Source organism: Aulonocara stuartgranti (genome assembly GCF_965226115.1).
Source record: "Aulonocara stuartgranti genome assembly, chromosome: 13".
NCBI lineage: Eukaryota > Metazoa > Chordata > Actinopteri > Cichliformes > Cichlidae > Aulonocara > Aulonocara stuartgranti.
In genome coordinates, this window is record NC_138949.1 from 13865761 (window position 1) to 13887028 (window position 21268).

Consider the following 21268-nt stretch of genomic DNA (forward strand, 5'->3'; position numbering starts at 1 on the left):
GAGTACAAACAAATCATACACGTCTTAGCTCTAATGAAATCTAATACATGCAGGTAGCTTTTCTTTGCTGCAAGCTCTTTAGTTTACACTGCTGACGCATCATGTGCAAATGCACCACCGCCGTGACACAGTTAGAGCAGACGTCTAAAGGTTTATTTGAGCCAGTGCACGGTAGTGTTTGGCACCACACAAAAGATCCGCCCTGTGAATCGATGCAGGCTTGAGGCCTTGAGCAGATCCTTGTCCATGACTGGGAATTTGCATTTAAATTGCATCACCCACACAGCCTGATGCAGTGCACCTGAGGAAGTACAGAAGGAATTGGGATGAGTTCAGGAGCAATGACATACTGCTACTGTATTTGAAATAAATACATTATAAAAAACATAAGACAAGCAACAAAACAACGAATTTGACTCATTCCTTATCTTTCTGCTCCTTACTTTGGATCTAAAGTTGTGATAAGAAACCATGTGATCACATAAATCACTGCGGTGAATTACACAAAATGTGTTTGTTTTTGTCTTTTAAGAGTTGCCTATCTGGACTCACCCTTGACCAACACAGGTGTGGTAGGTGGTATTATATGATGGGCTTGGTCAAAGATTACAGACAAAAACAGGTTGCATTCCACGGTGGGGAGTCTCCTTGACATTCATTGACCAAACAGACCCATTAGCACTCCCATTAGCTGAATTTGCAGTGGATGGATGATTCTCCAGAAAACAGTGCACCTCATAAACTGCTTGCCCCATTGAACGGCCACAGAAGCTCTGAAATGTAATGAAAGCCTACCTGTTTAAAAGCCGATGAAGACCAGTTCACTTATATTTGATCCAGGAACACAAGTGTGACTGAAGGACAGGTTATATTTGATATTTGGCTATAGATGGATAGAGTGACGAGTGACAGAAAGACATTCAGACAGGTTGCACTGTGCACTGTGTTAAGTGTGAAGCTTTAAGAATGAAACCCTCTTTTTAAAAAACAACAAAAACATAGTACACATGTTTTCTTATTTGGTTAAACACATTAGACATAAAAACAATGATTTTCACCGAGATGTGTGTATATAGTTCCTTCACCCATGCCACTATCACCAGACTTCTTTTTTTTTTTGAATTGCAGTAGGGTATATTGTCACTGGAGACAGGTGTACTGCAGTCTTCGCATAACATACATTTTTTTGAACTAGTGCGCACAGAAGTGCATTATCTTAGCACACTGGTGCAACACTGGGCATGTGTATATCATAGTCCAGCCCCGCAAACCCGCCCACCCCTCCCTCTGTGCTTCTTCGGTGCCTCTCCGTCCGCCCGCCCGCAGCAGTCTCCTTCACGGCGAGCTTTCACTACAGAGATGGCTGTGAAAGTGTGTAGATCAGTACTCCTCTTGTCCCGGAGCAGCGGAGCGGTGGCCAGCAGCCGCCCCGCACTTGTTGTCTCTTCACAGCGGCATCATCAGCATATAAGACCGGTAAGTCCCAGGACGTCTGAGACAGCTCCGAGAGAGAGAAACAGAGAGAGAGAGAGAGAGGGGTAGGGACCGAGCTGGCGAGGCTGGACCGGAGAGAAGGCAAGCGGGGCTGGCTAAGGAAGTGAAGCTAACTAGCGTCAATATCTCCCCCACTTCATTTATTTCTTTGAGGTCGAGCTTCACGTAAAGGTGAGGCACACGACGAGTCATGATACGTATCCCAACCTGGTGTCGCGTGGATATTTTAATCCACGGTGGGACGTAGAGGTTTGACAGAGAGGCAATGCAGCTTTTTGGAGCACTTGAAACCCATCGACACCCCGCTGCTGCTGCCCCGCCGTTTACTGTAACTAGCCTTCAAACATTCGCCTCTCAAAAGCTTCATAACCCGTGATTTAAAAAAACAACAACAAACCCAAAACCCAGAAGAAATCCTTCAACTTTGCAGGCATATGTTAATCCCAGTATCATTCTGATCAGCGAATATGAATTAGAATAAGACCCAGTTTGAGCTTCTAGGTTGCAGTACCTGCTAGGGTTGGTTTGACTGTGGAAGGGTATGCCTTATTTTTTGTGCTTTTGCAGTAAAGGTGTGATTGAGAGCCCGTGGCTGATGGTTAGCCCCATCTCTCTGCTATTACCTGGTGTGTGTTTGTGCAGCAGCAGAAACTCAGAACAATGAACATCTGTCCAGACCTGAGGAGGAAGTTGTGCTTGTGTGTGTGTGTGTGTGTGTGTGTGTGTGTGTGTGTGTGTGTCTGCAAGAGAGCTGAAGAGAGTTATCCATAGATGCACTCAGTGTTGACACATGAGGCTTCACAGAAACATGGAAGTCTGTACTTGGATGATGTCAGACTCTCCAGCCAGCCTGCTGTTTCTCCCCTCCCTGTGGGTGTTTCCCCATTCATCAGGGAAATCCTAGGTATTCCTACAAGCTGATGCAGGTCTTTTCTTTACATGGTCACTGTAGTAATGGATGCACCCTCAACAATGCTCACAATAACAGGAAGGCAATTGCGTTTACAGAGCTGTCACTACCATGCAATAGTTGCACAGCGTTTTCCTGCCTCTGTCACCCCCGCCCCTCCCCCCTTGTCAGAAGGGGGGGTGTCACAGAGGCAGAGGAAACTGTGAGTCTTTCCAGCAGCAGCCTGAGGAGGGAGGAGAAGCCCAGGATGGGGTTCTGGGAATGTGGAAGTCTTTGCAGTAGTTAGAAGTACTGATGTAATGTTTTGAGAGTTTTGTTGTCTTTCTCTCTATCTCTGACACCATCTTCAGGCACACTTTCCACAGGCCTTATGAAATTAAATGAGGCTTTCCTTCTCAGCGAAGCAGGCCAGCCCGGAGGTTAAGGAGCTGTCAGAAGAGACACACACACTCCATATCTCCACACTAGACCCACTGTGAACTATCACCCACTGTGAACTATTACAGTGAAAAAATTTGAGTCTGAATTGATATTCTTGGCCTCTTCCATCTCTAAGAAAGCCTTAACTGTTTTAAGCACGTTACTACTCACTGTCTCTTGCCAGAGTTGGCCGCTAATAAGTTTTCATTTTATTTCAGGCTGCCCAGGTTTGTAGTGTTGTTTGTCTGTCATATTGTGTCTCCGTCCAGTGAAGCGTTGCTGCGGCGGCCCCTAACGCGGGCCTGTCACTTTGTGACAGCCAAGCCTCTGTATTCATTTGTGAGTCTTCCAGTGGAAACTCTGTTTCGGCACTAGTGTTGATTAAAGCTGCAGTGGGATGCATACAGTTTCCATGCAGGCTGTATGCACACGTGTTTCAAAGAAGACCTAAATATGGTTTCTAGAGCCTAACTTGAAATGTAGAGCTGTGTAATGGCTCTGATGATGGGGCTGCAAAGGAGACAGTGTACTCCATATGCTTGCATTTAACCTGCACTAGATTAATATTGAGCCAGCTGTCATATATGATGCTGCTTTCCTGATGTGTAGTAGGAGTGGCGAGTCACTGGGAATACTCCTTGTAAAAGGGTTATAAATCAGTCAGGAGTTTCTGTACTGCGAGATAGTCAATATGTTCATATCTTGCATCTAAAATATGTGATTTAATGGAAAATGTGGCAATAAAAGGCATTAAATATTGTTTTTTGTAGTCATTTACTTACATTAAAGCTCCTATGTTCATTAAAGCTGAACAGCTGGAGACTAGAGCAGCTGGGGCCGGGGGGCCGAGGCCCGCTCCTGGCTTTTAATCCAATCAGTAAAGGAGTAAACTAATTTATCCGTGCTGCCTTCACAGACTCAGCTCTGAACTTGTCCGGATTAGTGTGATAAGAGAGTGACTCTAAGCTTGTGGCTGTGCTAAGGGTGATAAGATAGCTGAATGACTGATAGACGTGTCCGCAATGGCAGTTCCATCAATGTTATTCTACCATTCACGGACAAACTGGTTTCAGACTCAGCGATCCAACATTTACAGACTGAGGGGGGAAACAGGTATATGGTATGAAGTGATGGGGGAAATGTCCATTCGGCTGCCATTTATCTGCTACTTAATGAGTCCAGTCTTCAGTTTGCAGTCAGATGATTGGCAGGTGTATGACGCCATGTTGTGTGAAAAATAACTGATGGCAATTCAGAGACCGTTTGTTTATGACATTTGGGTTTTACAACGATGACCTTCGTTTCTGTTCTCAGATGTTATCACATCATGGCCAGTAGCTCAGCAGGAGAGAAGTGATAATAATGTGTGGTAGCTGATATTGGATTACTATCTATACACAGGGGCGTTTTTAGTGGGATGAGTTTTTCTTGGGTGAGTGGGTGAGAAAGCTGATCTGAGTTTTCTCGCAGGGCTTTCATTGTCTTTGTAAGTGACGGTTATCGTGACGCTAAGTGATTTCACTTTTATAAAGTCCTGTTTTAGTTTTATCATAGATGACCCAAAACCCTAAAAACCTGAAGTGAAACCATGTCAGAAAGATACATGAAAGCAATTCATGCAACGCATCCCATATGAAGAATCTGAAAGAACCGTCAGCAGTGCTCTTATTGTTTGGCTATATTCAGACTGTTTTAAAAGTTTGCAGTGTGACTCGACTTTTAGTCTAAGCCATATCTGTTCCTATAATGAGCTTGAAAAACTGATTAGCCAAGATCACTAGCACCAGTGTTTATGAGTTTGAGATAGTGAGCTTCAGAGTAATGAACAGGAAATAACAACGAGGCAACCAATCTTGTTTTGCCAGACGGGCATGTTAGTTTACCCCGATTCACTGGGAACCTATCTTAGTCAAACGGGTGTCTTGAGACACTGTGACTGGATTCACTACCCACTAATGTATAGACATTGCTCCAAGCTGTGACCCGCATGCATTTGTTTTTTTGGTTTTGTTTGCATAAAATCTGTCCAAAAATCATCTGGTTATTAACAGAGCAACACTGTGTGAAAGGTCGAAACAGGTAAACCAGATAATAACATGCCGGTTGTGCCAGTTGTTATGTCGTGCCATCCACTCTTCCTGCCAATCCTGATTTAAACGAACAAATAAAGCGGGGAAGAAGTAAATGTTGTTAAAATACACAGCATGCCACATTGACAGAAAAGGATTTCCTCTAAATAGATTTTCCTCATTCCCAAAAAGATATTTACCAAGTTCGTAGTTACTTCCTGAAATCTCTTGATTGTTTTTTTTTTTTTTTTTTTTTAGAGCAAAAGTGGCTTCTGGGTATATATCATGCGTCTTTATCAAAACAAATCCAGCAATCAGGCCAAGCCGAGCACCCGCAGCAGTTTAATTTGTTGGGCCAGCATAAAATCAAAATAGTTCATTTACTCAAGGTTGAGGTAAAAGTGCATGTAGCCTAATAAAAGATAAAGAGTTAATTTAGAGATGAGCTGAAAATAAAGAGGTGCACTTCCTCATTTAGTTGAAGTAAAACGTATCTAGGGTGTTAATTATTAAGCTGACGTGACAGTAAACTGGTACCACTGTGGGTTATATTCTGCCAGGGACATGAACTAGTCTGGCTGGGTCTAAATGCGTCTCAGTAACTCATAACACCAGAATGTGGACGCATACTCGCTCTGAAGCTTCAGGCAGTACAGACTTATGTCTCTTTCCTGTCTGTAAGGCTCATGCTGCAGCACCTTTCCTGGCATTTCGTGGCAGTGTCGTGAAAAGATCATGGATTATCTTAACACCAGACAAAATGACAAGTGTGTGTTGTCATCTTATTACGGTGATGAAAAGCTGATAGCTTTAGCGGCCGTAGTAATGACAGAGCTCCTGTCAGCTCTGGTGGCGGTCACCATGTCGAGTGGTAGCCAGAGTAATTTCCAGGGTCTGCTGTGGTTCAGGAGTTATGTGGCGGATGGGCCTTTTTTCCATCTACAGATTTCGGCAGGGTGACTCACTGTGTCTGTTACAGTTAGGTCGACAAGTTTGTGAAACAGTTCAGCTAAAACAGGAGTGTCAAACATAAGGCCCAGGGGCCAGAATCAACCAGCCAAAGACTCCACTCTGGTCAGCTTAGCAGCTTTGGAAAATGTGAGGGATGATATACATTTTAGACTTTTAACTGTGTTTTTCAGCTTTTCCTACTGAACCAAAGTAAATAAGTAATAGATAAACAACTAAATAACAAAAGCTAACGAAACATTTTCTGAGATTTTCCAGATATTTTTCCTACAGTTTCAACCCAAAGCAGCATTTCTTCATCAGATTGATGAAGAAATGCTACATCAACATCAGTACGTCTCAGTTTTTCTGAGACGTACTGATGTTGACGTAGCATTTCTTCATCAATTTGAACTTGCACTTGTTGTTTTTATATCAAAATCTTTCATAGATTAAATGTGTAGTTAAGCTTATTTACACTGACAGGAGAGTTTGACTGGTCAAAATTTGCTGAGAATTTCATGTCAAAAGCACCTTTAGAAATGTGTTCACTTACAAGAAAATTTGTGACGTGTCCAATACTTATTTTGTGTGTGAGTGAGTGCACGTGTACCTGTGTGCACGTGTGTGGACGTGCTAGGAGGCGAAGCTTCTCACCCGCTGTGTTCATTCACACTGCTTCATATCTTTTAGCAAACTTGCTTTCTAGTTGACGCTCACTGGCCCTTAATGATCCGTGAGCTGCTGAGAGCACAGGCACACGGCCCATAGCAAGAAGCGTGTTTGACTTTTTTTTTTCTTCTTTCTGAGGTTTGTGTGCGCCCCAGAGAAATCACCCAGTGCTCTCTTTTTGGCTGCTGTCTCTGCCTTGTTAACCCACTGTGGGCTGCCCCACATGGGATTTTTTTCTGTTCCTACTGCTCTATTTACACACATACACTCACAAATGAACATGTAGTAAAATTTGTGTAACATTACATATGTATGTCATTGTTTGTAGTATAATAAGTACAATTCTGTAAATATAAAAAAAGAAACTTAACATATTCTTTTCATTTCTCTACAGTTTACTGGCTTCATTTTGGAGAGTATTGCTTTAAAATACAGTTGTAGGTTAGTCCTGTTAGAAGGATGCCGTAGAAGCGTGTGTGCCTAATGTTCTAAATACTCCAGCTGTGAATTTTCTAACTACTACATTCTGCATTACTGCCTTTAAAAAAACAAGGTGAACTTTAGCAAATTCATCGGCATAAAGAGGGAAAAAACAAAACAGTTTTTAGGCTCTGAGGAGCTCCAATCATTTGCAGCCTGTTTGCTGTCTGCCGTGTTATGTATTTAGCGAGTGTGGTCGCTACTGTAGCACTCGATCTGTTTCCTGTTTTGCATTTACCGTGCAGTTATTATTTTAATGATCCAGCACCTTACTGTAGCGAGGATCTGCATGCTTCAGTTATCGCCTCATTATGGTGACGTTTGGCATTGCAATGGGTGAGACTGTCGTGATGGACAAAGTCCTCATTAGTAATCCGGATGGCATTTCATCCTTGAAGTGAAAAAAGACTGGCGAACCTCTGCTGTTGGCGTAGACTAATTAGCTGCTTTCCATGTTTCTGTGTGGCCCAGCGTGTCTGCAGTCAGGTCTGAAAAGGACATTAAATTAGGCCAACTTGCGTAATGTGATGATGGATGGAGGCATCGCTTGGTTACCCTCTCTCATCTCAGATCGGGGGGCTTGTGGCATCCTCTGCCAGGAGGGCAGGTTGCTACTAGAGCCCGAAGGTCATCAGCTGCCCTGCCTTTCAGGCCATTAGTTATGAGATTGGTCTCATTATTGTGACAAATCAGTGGGAATGCTGGGTCCAAATGAGCAGTGTAAATTAGACCGGGCAGATTTAGCTTGTGTGAAGGTCGGCTTTACCCGAATTCGTCAAAAATATGTGACAGTTATGGGAAACGGTTTCCAGACTCACGTGTTGTCCCGTCACTTTGTTAACCTATACTTCACTTTTGCTGCGCTGAAATCATTGCTTTGTCCACAGTCATTTTCATGGCATCGTCATGCGTAACCGGGGTAAATTCTTACCTGGATCTTACCTGGACATTTGCAACCTGTCACAAACCAGTTCAGAAGAACTATGAAGAGTCTGGAAAATACAGCTTGGGTTGACCTTTCCTTCTGGAAATATTGATTGGGTATAGCATCGTTTATTCAAGTTCATGGTGAATTAAGAGCAGCTGCAGAGTTGGATGGATGCTGTGTAGACACATTGACAGTCTGGGGTGACAATTAAATAAAAAAAGAAAAGAGTGGGTGCTTTCATTTCATTAGGATGTAAATTGCACCTCATGAGTGCAGTCTTTCTCCTCCTTTTGCAAGACTTTTGTTTAGAGCAGGGCGATATGGCCAAAAATATTTATCACGATATATATTTGAAAATTTGCGATAATGATATAACCGACGATATAATTGATGCGAGACAAAATACAACTCCACAACATTACTAGCGCAAAAAGACAACCTTCCATTTATTTTCACTTAAACAAGAAGCTGGTTTTTATGTACATTAAAGCTTTATAAAAATGTAACAGTGCAAATGCAAATTCCTTGCTGAAAGTTTAACCAAAAGGCATTTCCAGTAGAAATGGGCTGACATATCCTGAGCATAACCATGTATAATATCCACTGAAGTTAAAAAGAGGAGCTTTGCAACATTAAACTGCAGTGTGCAGTACGCATTTTTCGGACCATAAGGTGCACGGGATTATAAGGCACATTAAGCGAAACAAAGCAGTCAGATAAATCAAACTTTATTAAACTCATTCTTCTTGCTTCCTCCACTTCTGTACCATTGATTCATTAATGTTGAATTCTCTGGCAGCTGCTCTATTCCCATGTTGTTGCAGTATATTAATGACTAACCTCGTATTGTGGATGGATTATCTCAGTTGTTCTCCTGACTGAAGTTTGGTCCGTTTACAGTATCCTGCCATGCGATTGCATTTGTCTCTAACCATGAAGAACCTTCACGTTAACTTTTATAAGTGGAAAAGTGTTAGTGTTCGTCCTCCAGCTTCACTGTTTATGTTATGCTAACATAGCTGTGTCGCTAGCGATCACGTAGCACATCATTATATACCAGCTAGCCCAACTTCAGTAACCCTACAAACGTCACTGCTGTTTAGTTTCCTGTCTTCATTTATGTTGGAAGTGATAGCAGAGCTGTACGTTTGATTTTTTTCAGAAATCTCTCAGTCAGAACATGCAATATCATGCTTAGGTAACTAGCGAAACTAGCGAGCTAACTTCCGCTAGCTTCCTGCTAACTTCTAACTCCGTTAAATGTAATAACTTTTGTTTTCATGGATGCCTGGAAGTTAAACTTTATAGTTACACCTGGTAAAGCAGCAATGCTGATCGTTTTATTAAAGATGAAAGAATTTAGACAGTTTTTAACTCTAAGTGATGCTGCAGTGTTGTTTGACCTGAAGCATACGGAGTTTAGGACCCAGATTACTCCCAGATTTAAGAGCATCTTAGTCCGACAAATACGACAATAACAACGGCCGCTTGCATGTTCTGCAAAAAAATGTGCTTTGTTGTGTATCTGACGGACAAACACCAAACCAGTTCCACATCACTGAAGTTGCACCATTTTTACAAACCAATTCTGGTTCATCTGTTTCACTCAACAATCGGCCATGTGCGTATGAAAACAAAGGCACTGCGCATGCGCGTTTTACTCCCATTCTATCGCGATATTTCATTTTCCTATCGTTGCCTAACATTATACCGGTATTACCGTGAACGGTATAATATGGCCCAGCCCTACTTTTGTTTGCATATGACCATGGAGTATAAACGTCTCAAAGCTTCCTGTATCTTGAATTTCTCATATCAGTCCAGTCATTGTTGGATTCCCTGAGCTGAGCCTGCCCAGTATTACTTTCTAGAGTTTATAAATGACAGGTTTAGAAATTACAGTTTTTCAGTGAAACGCAGAAAATAACCAGGGTGGTGTGAGGAGAATCGCGACTGCTCGACAGGCAGCAGGAAAGAAGAAACTGGGATATCGGTCAACTGTGAGGCAGTTCTTAATTACAAATGGAAGCATGTGCGAATGAGCCCCGCTTTGCTGATGGAGTAATGTTTGGAAAGTGGTTCAGAGGAACGTTGGGAATCTATGATGTGAGGATTCCCTTGGCCTCAGGCTCACCTTTATTTCACAGAACAGAAACTAGCTGCTTCCCTTTACAACTTTCCCATTACTTTGACAGCAGAATTGGAAAGATTCCTGCATGTGTCTAACTCTGGAACCGTCTTTGCTTCGAAATTGGAGTTTTACTCAGAAGATCATTATCCAGTTTCCAGGAAACTAGTAGATGTATAAATAAAACAAAAAATATTGTTGCTTGGAAGCACTTTTGTGACTTCCAGGGTACCTTTTCAGAATTTATTTTGCATAGCTTTAGATGCACACTTCCACACGGACTCTTTCATGCATTGGTAAAGTAGCACATTTTACATGCCTGACAAAGCATAGTAACTTTGTAAATTATTTATGTATATATTAGAGTCTCTTGGAGGAATAGGTAGTACATTACTGGCCATTCACTGCACAGTTGTGCTCCTTTAAGTTATAGTTTAACCAAAATAGAATAAAACATGTGTTGCAGATTTTGGAGGCAGCCCTTGAAAGCCAACTAAGGCGTACAAATGACTCAGTGGATTCACTTTCCAAGCGGAATCCCGACAAACTTAAACAAGGCTAATAGCACTCTTAATTACTCGGGCCCCTCACAACGGCACACACAACGGCACACTCGCACAAGCTCATAAGCTGTCCTTTTGTTCCTGCTGGATCGATGCTCGGGGTTAATGGCACGAGAGCTTGACATTTTCGAGCTGGCTGCACGTCTTTTGTCCCGGTGATTTTTAGCGTGTGAGCCAATGTCTCCTCTGATAAAGCCAGCTGATCTCTGAGAGGCACAGGACCTAGAACTGCTGGGGGGAAATTTGCATGTGTTTCAGAGTTTATCTGTATGACAAAACCTGCTCGTGCTGTGTTACTAGTGAAGCGAGGCCTTCACCAGTCATGGCTAAACAGGATACGAGGGCCACTGTGACATCATCCTTGTGTCGAGGTCATTGCGGGTAGTGGTAGCGCGTGTCGACCTAAGAGAAATTGTCTCCTCATGGTGGCTCAGTGTGGCGTGATGTCTGCTGGTTGTTGTTTCTTTTCAGCATTGCCTCTATTTGCTCCTTTTACCCTCACGGTCGCCATGCATTAGCCACAGCTGTCAGAACAGAGTTTTGTAGACTTCCGCTCATGTACTGATACTTCATGCTTTGGGCCAAAAGCAAATTAAAGAAGCGCTCAGATTTGATGTGCGTCGTCCTCAAGAATATTCTAGCAGGGAAGATTATGTAAAAAGTCTATTTGTTTACACAAATACAACTATTTTTAGAGGAGTGCTTTAAAAGCACACTTCAAGATTCACATGATTTTAAACAAACAAATAAAGACGACCAAGAATGTTGTATTATTTTATTATATAATAAATCAATCCTTATCTCATATTAAATCAATTGTACTGTGGACTCCAATAGATTTGGAGGCTGCGGAAGTCCTTACTTTTCAGAATAATCTCATCTTCCTCTCGTGTCCTCAGCTTGTGTGTTTCTTGAGCTTCATTTGTGCTTGCTCTTCTTTTGTAGCACTCGCTAGATAGTTGCTGGAATAAATACCATGATGGCAACTTTATCGCCATCTGCATGCGTGACCACGTGACGGGAATGAGAAGAAGGAAAAAGGATGTGTAGAGTGTGAGAGCAGAACTGTGGGGTGCCATAACGTTCATAATGATCTGTTTCTGCGAGGCACGAGCAGGAAAGAAGTCTGCAGCAAATGAAAAATTAGCTTGCTTTATGTTATTATGCATTAAATTGCCAAATCTGATTTAATTATTCAACAATTTAGCACTTGATCCCCCAGAGCTCCAAAGGGCTGACTCGCAAACTTCAGTTCTGGCCCCGTTTGCTTTTGCACCACCAGCCCGCTCTCTGTCTGAAATCAGCCGCCTGTGTTTTGTGAAGGATGCTTATGACATCCCCATTACACCACTAGAAGTCAAGATGTGAGCTTCAGCTGAGATTGATCAGAGTCTGAGCACATCCGGGGAGTCAATGAGCCCCATAAAACAAGACACTCTGTTCGGCCTGGCGCCCAGTTTGTTTGCACTGTGATTACCCATATTGTACCGGTGCCATGGTAGACACAAGCGCACACATGGGGGTTTCACCATGGAGAAGACAAACAAAGATGCACACCTCTGTCCAACAATGGACTCCAAGCCCTCAAGTCCCATTGTTATATTTATAATAGGCTGGAACAGATAGAGACAAATATATCTTCACCAGGACACAGCAAGGGCAGCTTAGTAACCTAAGCTCATATTTTATTATTTTTTTGTGTTACTTTTTGTGTCCGCGCATGGCTTCACAAGCCCTAATTCTAACAGTTTTCCTGCCGATAGAAGCCCCTCTCCTCTGAATTCTCAATTGCTTGTTTTAAATGAATCGGGAGTCTGAGCTTTGAGCCTTGTCTCTTTTAATTAACTCCTATATCAGCACTAGTGGGTCAATGACTGGAGACGCGTGTGGATTAAACATAACTGATCCAGAGAGCTGAACTGAGGTATTGGACATGAGACAAAGCACGGAGGGGTTATGTGGTACACTATGGGTGGGGTTTTAGAGGCTCGTTCAAACCAACAGGGTCACTGTAATGGTGCTCTATACTTCTGCGTGATCATGAGGTTTTGACCTGATAATCTCATTATGATGATATTGTGCCAAGCGTCACGGGGCCTGTGAGATATGGCCAAATTATAATATCACACTATATATGAGTCAGAGAAGTGTTAATGTATTGCTGCTGTTGATAAACTGTGCATTAAACACTGTTGAGTGTTTTTGATTTATTCTTGTACCCTCACTGCTGACCACATCCCGTTCAGATTAATCCATCTAGTCTCCTTTTCGCTGGATGAACGTCTCTTTTGAGGGATTGGCGTATTATAAGCTCAGCAATAGTGTTTGTAGTAATATGGATGACACACTGTCAATATCTGCATTTCAAGTATTTATTTTCAGGTGAATGCAAGAGCACGACTGGAAACCAGATCTGTGTGCCGGTAACACGAGATTGTTCTTTGTCGAAAACTTTGTATTATGCAATGATTTACAAGCTCGATGGCCCGGGTGGCTCAAGTTGATATCCCACTGGGCTGAAAAACACTAGGTAATTTTTTTGAGATGGAAACCTTTTAGATAGAAACATAAAAAGCATATAACAGGAATACAGAACCAGGCAAATGTTGTAATTTAATACTTCACCTGTTTAGCCGCTGTCTATGTTCCTGCTAGATCAATATTTAACACATGAGAACAGTGTTAACAGTGATTTTGTGCTTTCTAGCTGGTACAGAAAGAACTAAACCCCTACTGTGCGTGCAGAGATGCACCTAAACCAATACAGCTCCATTATGCTGTCTGTGCCGCACACTTAGTGTTATAGCGGCTGAAACATTAATTGAATGCAGCATTAACACCCCCCCCCCCCAAAATCGCCTGCTGGTTGAAGTCGCTGGGGTTAACAACATTTCCAGCAGAAGCTCTAATAATATATAATGTTATATTACACATTCTTATTGCCCTGTCTAGAATTTTTCATTTAATGTGTGCATAAACTATACAAAACTTTGTAAATTTAAAAGCACTATAAAGCAGTCCTGGCCATTAGCTTGAAACAATGACCATAATGAATCAATACATTCAAAAATTACTCTTAGTTGGCAGATGCCTTGCATGTATATTGTCACCTGATTCAGATTCATTGGCCAGTGCATCACGGCCTACTCGCCAATCCTTTAGAAAACTGTGTTCTGTCCTCTTCTTCTATGGGAAATGTCAGAGAGGACTTAGAGGAGACGACGTGTGAGAGATACAATCTTCTCTCTTCTCAAAGGCACCTCTGGGAAGCAGGGCACTGAGTGAATTGCTTATGTAAATAGCTCTGCTGCTATAATCCATTGTTGATGATGCCTTTGACTGCAAGGCTGATTTTTAGAAATGCTTTAGTTCTTTGGATCAAAAGAGCGCTTTACCTTTTGACTCTTGACAGCAGTATCAGGCCGTCAGTTCAAGACGGAGCATTTAATAGTAGATCAGCACCTTGGATCAGTGGAATAAAAGAATTGCAACTCAACAAGTCTTGTTAGCTGTCGCTGAGTAACTGTGTTTGCCAATGAAAACCGACATCCGTAATTGTTGTTTTCAGTCATTAAGTTAATGCAATGCTGTTTGCAGGAACGTGTCTTCTTTATAGCGCAGCTGCGCTGTGATAATAATATGTGTGATGTTCATGCGGGCTAATGCTAATTAGCAATAGCTGCACGATTCAAGAAGACCTTTCCCTCGAGCTGTGAGAGTGTGTTCAGGCTGTGGCTGTTAAAGGCAGAGATGCAGAGGCCCGTGAGATGCTCAGATGATGGGATCAGGCTGTGCATTGTGTCTGCTACAGCAATGCAATGCTAGTCCAGCACTTTGTTCTGTGACAGGCATGGAAGGGAATGTTTATTAATTTATACACATGTAACTGTGCAACCCCCCCCCCCCCCCCCCCCCACACACACACACACACACACACACACACACTCTCACACACACACACACACACACACACTCACACACACATATATATGTACATTGTGGTAGAAGCTGCTGACCTTAAAAAAACATTCATGGCGTTTTCATCGTTATTCCACACACGGAGGTCAAAAAGCAGCAGACTGTGAGTCCCATGACCTTCTGTCAGAGGAGGTTAGCGATGACCCTCGCTGCCTTCTGTCTGCACTCTGCTGTCTGCCGTCGTGCATGTGTGCACATCCTGCCTGCCTCGCATCAGTTCTGAACACAGAAGCGAGCGTCTTCCAACTTCACTCACATAAAACCTGCTTTCCTCTTGTGAGGCTGGAGAGTGTTAGTCAGCTGTTTGTGTGAACGCTCGTTTAAAGACTTTGTTTTGAAATGAGGCTGTGAGGGGGGAAAAAAAAACAAGCAGCATAGAGAAGTGGAGATACGAGACATTTCCATTCTCACTACACTGTTACTCATCTTTTGTCGGCTAGCTAGTGGTCATTCTATAAATAGTATTGAGGAGATGGCGGCCAGGAGACTTTGTTGGAAAATGTATTTCCATGGAGACAGTTTTCATTGCACTTTGTGATTAGAGGCTCTTTATGAAGGGATTGTAGATGATGTAAGGTTAAAGTATGTATTGTTGCCGGTACAGTTACAGCAGAAAAAGGAAGCCTGTTTTACACAAGCTCGTTACTCAGCTGAAGCACTATCCCCATTTTAATTTGGAAACGACATGTGGACATTGCAAAGTCTGCAACACTATGACTCGGCTACCACAGACACATCCACAAACGGCGTGCAAAGCAAATACTGCTTTGCTTCTTTTTTTTCCCTGCATGCAAAATGTGTGGGAAGACAAACACAGATAAAAATCGTATTTTCATAGACCAGACTCTGAGAGCAGCGCCGGAAAGCGCTGGAATCTCAGGACTCACAAAGTGCCTGTATAAGGAACATGAATGTGCTCCTTGATCACATGCTCCATGATCTTGTTGTTAAGGTATTTAAATGTGGCCACATGTCCAGCATGTGGCAGCTACATTGAATTATCCCAATCTTTTTTTCTCTGCAACTGTTTCCTTGTTCAGCCATTGAGTGTAGCTGTTGTCTCTGGGGCATTGATCTAAGTGTGGGTGGGGCACTTCCTAGTATGGAAAAAAACTCAGCTCATACACTGCCCTCTGTGTCTTCTCTGGTGTTTTCCTGCTTTGCAGCCCATCTGCTGAAGAGCCCTCAGATGTTCCTATTATAAGCAATAAGACGGCAATTGCCCATCAAAGACAGGTTAAATCTTCATTTATTCCTCTACATAGGCACTGCTTACCAACAAGACCAAACGCTTATTGTGCAACCAGACGATTTCCTGGTATCAGCCTAGTTGTTTTTCCAAGGAAAATAGCTATAAAAAAAGGAGGCAGAAAAGCTGAGATTGGCATCGTAGTGGATCAGTATGTACCTCCAGCAGAGCTTTCATCTCACACTGTCAGAGCCTTTACCGACCTGGGTCCTAAGGGGAACCCTGGGGAAATCCCAACCTGGACATGAACTGCATGTAAGGAAGAGGGATTGGAGGGAGAAGAAAGAAGAAGGAAACAAAGAAGTGAGAGTGAGAGTTATATGTGTCTCTTTTTTTCGATATTTAACACAAGCAGTTTCACTTTTTTTTTTTTTTCTCTTTTGTTTTCAGCCGCGGGCAGTGTTTCTAATGTTACAGTGTATTGAGCCGCCTGCAGATACTGCTATTTTACGATGGATATGGGATTACAAGAGATTTTAATCTTTTAAAAAAAACACACACACTGATTTTGTGTGTGAGAAGGGTATATACCGTTTCCTGGAGATGTTTGAAAATCCTGGTGCTGCTGTTGCCTCGGTAACCCTTTGCACCATGATAATGTCCTTTTTCTAACAGAGGATTGAAGGTTATCCACGTCACAGTCTTCTGTTCCCTCCTACCTGTGAATAATAGCTTCTCTATTTTTGATATCTCATCCAGCAAGATGCAGTGCAACACTGTCAGTGAAGACATGTACTCAAAATGAAAAGCCATCTGTACAACTCGATTACTTGGCTCTTTTCATTTTCATTTTTCCTTTTTAACACTTTTTTAAATAAAAAAAGCTACAGAGGAAAAAAAGAAGAAAAAATCAAATCTTTTGAGTCACAATTTCTTTGGGGTTTTTTTGGTTCATGACTCCTGTCTTATTTAGCTGACATGTTGTTGCACACCAAAATGCTTTTTGTGTATCTAAGCCAGTGAGCGTGTCAGAGTCGGTCAGCTTCAGCAGTGTGCTTCCTCAGAAGTAGGGCTGGGCCATATTATACCGTTCACGGTAATACCGGTATAATGTTAGGCAACGATAGGAAAATGAAATATCGCGATAGAATGGGAGTAAAACGCGCAGTGCCTTTGTTTTCATACGCACATGGCCGATTGTTGAGTGAAACAGATGAACCAGAATTGGTTTGTAAAAATGGTGCAACTTCCGTGATGTGGAACTGGTTTGGTGTTTGTCCGTCAGATACACAACAAAGCACATTTTTTTGCAGAACATGCAAGCGGCCGTTGTTATTGTCATATTTGTCGGACTAAGATGCTCTTAAATCTGGGAGTAATCTGGGTCCTAAACTCCGTATGCTTCAGGTCAAACAACACTGCAGCATCACTGAGAGTTAAAAACTGTCTAAATTCTTTCATCTTTAATAAAACGATCAGCATTGCTGCTTTACCAGGTGTAACTATAAAGTTTAACTTCCAGGCATCCATGAAAACAAAAGTTATTACATTTAACGGAGTTAGAAGTTAGCAGGAAGCTAGCGGAAGTTAGCTCGCTAGTTTCGCTAGTTACCTAAGCATGATATTGCATGTTCTGACTGAGAGATTTCTGAAAAAAATCAAACGTACACCTCTGCTATCACTTGCAACATAAATGAAGACAGGAAAATAAACAGCAGTGACGTTTGTAGGGTTACTGAAGTTGGGCTAGCTGGTATATAATGATGTGCTACGTGATCGCTAGCGACACAGCTATGTTAGCATAACATAAACAGTGAAGCTGGAGGACGAACACTAACACTTTTCCACTTATAAAAGTTAACGTGAAGGTTCTTCATGGTTAGAGACAAATGCAATCGCATGGCAGGATGCTGTAAACGGACCAAACTTCAGTCAGGAGAACAACTGAGATAATCCATCCACAATACGAGGTTAGTCATTAATATACTGCAACAACATGGGAATAGAGCAGCTGCCAGAGAATTCAACATTAAGGAATCAATGGTACAGAAGTGGAGGAAGCAAGAAGAATGAGTTTAATAAAGTTTGATTTATCTGACTGCTTTGTTTCGCTTAATGTGCCTTATAATCCCGTGCACCTTATGGTCCGAAAAATGCGTACTGCACACTGCAGTTTAATGTTGCAAAGCACCTCTTTTTAACTTCAGTGGATATTATACATGGTTATGTTCAGGATATGTCAGCCCATTTCTAGTGGAAATGCCTTTTGGTTAAACTTTCAGCAAGCAATTTGCATTTGTACTGTTACATTTTTATAAAGCTTTAATGTACATAAAAACCAGCTTCTTGTTTAAGTGAATTTTTTTTTTTTTTTTTTTTTTTTTTTTTTTTGGCCTGTCCCGTTTGGCTCTTTTGCCATCAGAATTGTTGTCTAAAGGCAAAGAAAGATGCCCAACGGATTTACTTTACCAAACTGACCATCCCAGCCTTGCCGTTATGGTCCATTTGATTCACCTTTTATTGTTTATTTTATTTTCACTTACTGAATACGGGACAGACTTGACTGGGGGAAAGAAGGGGAGAAAGAAAGAGGGAAAGAGAAACAGCTGAGAAGAGGGACGGGGGAGAAGGGCAAAAGACAAAAACCAACAGAACGGGCAGAGAAAAAAAAATGCATATATCAATCACCTGGATCACCTGCTGAGAAAGAAAAAAGAAAGCAAGCAGAAGAGAACAAGAGTAATAGAATAAACAACATCACAATGATATATGGGAATATGACAGTAAATACTAAATGTTAAACATTATTGTGCAGCACATAAGATCAACAGAACACAGTGTGCTTTGAGGTAGGAGCCAAAAAGGGTGTAGTTTGTGGGTGTGATCACCCGTGTGTACACCTGTGAGCATGGACGCGCTTGTTTTTTGTTTTTTTAAAAGGTTCCTTCATGTAATAATCTGCTAGAGGGTGTGGGGGGGCCACAGCCCCGTCCTCCAGGGCTTGAAGCAGGTGTGGAGGAGATCAAAACTCCAGACATCCAGAGGCCCCCAGAACACAAGAGACCAAGGAAGACCAACAGAGGGGCAGCTGCGCCACTGTCCCGGAAAGAGCTGAGGAGAGTCCCAGATGAGGGCTCACTCAGCAGCCGCGGAGCAGAAGCCAGGGGGAGTTGCAGTGACGCGCCCGTGAGCTCCGCCGGCAGCCAGCTGCGCCTGAGTGACCGAGCCCCAGGCCGAGAGGCCGGGGGCACCCCACCTCCGAAGTGGCCCGAGCGAGCCCCAGGCTCCAGGCCCCGATAAGCGGCCGCCAAGGAGTGAGCCGGTGTGTACCTGGACACCCATCCCCGGACACAAAGAACCACCAACGCACCGATGTCTGAGGGGGTCCGCCACTGGCAGGGGAAGTGGTGGTAGGGGGAGATAGGCCTCCAAACCTTGGAGGGCCTGAGATGTCCCCAGAGAGGTGGCGCCTGACACCCAACCTGACATATAGACACAGACATACAGGCACACACAGATACAAACATCCATTCCCACCCTCATGCTCTCATATGCACTTACTCCACACTCAACCAACGTGGAGACAGACATAAAGAGACGTTGTACACACGATCACACTCCCCAAGCGTACTCTACAAACCGGGTCTAGGTGCCCCTGCCCCTGGAGGGGGGAACTGCACCCAGACCCAGGTGGTGTTTCCCTTTTCCCTGCGGTGGGGGGAGGCAGACCGCCCCGACTCCGCAGCAGCAGGAAGGCTCCACACTCCAGACCGCAGTCGGACGGCCAACTCCTCCTCCTAGCCCCCCTGCTCCAGCAGGTCGCAGAGAACGGGGGTGAGAGAAGACTCCAAACCTCCCTCCACCCGCTCATTGTAATGTTGATGCATGTGTGTTCTAAGGTGCATTTAAAACCCAGGAGGGCTTGGAGCTACCTGCCAGAGAGCAGCAGGTAAGCGCATGGTCCCTCCTGCTAGCCCTCAATGTCTACGTGTATTTAAAATTGAGAGGTGGGCAACGATGCCAGGGGTGGGGTGTACACCCTGATGGTACTTTGGACTCCGTGTATCGTGCCCACCCCCAAGATCCTATATGTATGTGTAATGAGAGTGTGAGTAATGTGAATGTCTAAGTTGTGGGATAAAATTGAGGCAGAGGCAGCCAGAAGGGGACAGAGGGGGGGGTAGCCTCCTCTGCACCCTGGTGACATACCCCTACTCCAAGGCCCTGCATGTGTGGGTGGTTGTGGTGGAGCGGGAAGAGGGAGGCAGCTGGAGATGGGGAGGGAAGGAAGGGAGGGGCAAGTGACCCCTCCCTGGGGCCAGCTCCCCCGCTGACCCCAGTAGGCACCCCCATACTCCGCGACCCGCCAGGGAAAGGGGGCCCAGGCCCATCCAGACCGGGCCCAGTGCAGCAGCGCCGCCCGGCCCCACAGAGCCCGGGACAGTCCACCCAACCCCACCACAGAGAAAACTGCACCCACCCCACCATCCACTCATCTTCCAGACTACATAAGACAATAAACACCCAGGCTGAGATCTTCCTCCACCTCTCCTGTATCTCCCCCTCCTGCAGAGGGAGCTCCTGAGGAGAGGAAAGCTCCTGCAAGATGTGACAATCTCCCCCACCAGTTGAAGAGCCCCCCAGGTGGCTCGACGCACCGGCGGCACCCTGCTCCAGGGCTGGGCCCCCATGCACCCACCCGCCCACAACCCCGGCAACACACCAACCAGGACCCAAGCCCCCGAGGCCCGGTCCGGGTCCCAGCCCAGAGACGGAGCGCCCCCAGAACCTCACGCCCATCCCGGACCCACCCAGGGCCAGCCAGGCTACCAGGTCAGTAACCCACGTCCGTCAGCACAGACCCTCCCCTAGCCCCGCTGCACGCAGCCGCGAGGAAACAGTCACCGGAGAGCCAACAGAGCCCCTAACCGGACATGACCGCTACCCCGGGTTGAGCCCCCCAAGGAAGATGCCTCCGGGGAACCCCCCGACGCCCTAAGCCTGTCCCTACCCCCACACCAATCACAACAGTGAAGGCGGGACCAAACTATGATCCCCCACCCCCACTAGGTGATGGAGCTGATCAAAGGAGCCCAGAGCAATTGATCTGATGTGGTGGCAGAGGCTGTATCAAGACTAATGTAATCTAATAGATAATTTCTATATTGGTTAGAATTAAGATTATTTTTATTTTTCCAGTTCATGAGGACTGTTTTCTTGGCTATGCATAGGGCAGTGAAAACCATATGGGCGATATTCTTTTCTGAAGTGACATTATCTAAGCTGCCCAACAAACACACTAAGGGGGAAGTTGGAATGTTACATTTCAGACACTTCGATAAGTCTTCACATATCTCGCGCCAAAACTTCTGAACTGGTGGACAGAACCAAAGAGCGTGGATATAATTGTCCGGTGAATTGGTTTGGCAGTGTGAGCAGTTGTTGGTAGACGTAAAGCCCATCTTGAACATCCGATGACCTGTATAGTG

General features: G+C 44.1%; 1 protein-coding gene across 4 annotated transcripts in view; it reads left to right on the forward strand.

Moving 5' to 3' along the window:
- Positions 1–1291: 1291 nt before the first annotated feature.
- Positions 1292–21268, forward strand: part of mcu (mitochondrial calcium uniporter) — a 62737-nt gene continuing 42760 nt past the window's right edge. For 2 of the 4 annotated variants that reach the window (XM_082556613.1, XM_082556614.1), the window contains exon 1: positions 1292–1476. In XM_082556613.1, coding sequence (XP_082412739.1) covers positions 1360–1476 — 117 coding nt within the window. In that variant the 5' untranslated portion in view covers positions 1292–1359. Of the gene's footprint in view, positions 1477–15974; positions 16149–21268 lie in introns of those variants that run through there. The other 2 variants (XM_082556612.1, XM_082556615.1) reach the window with 2 other exon arrangements.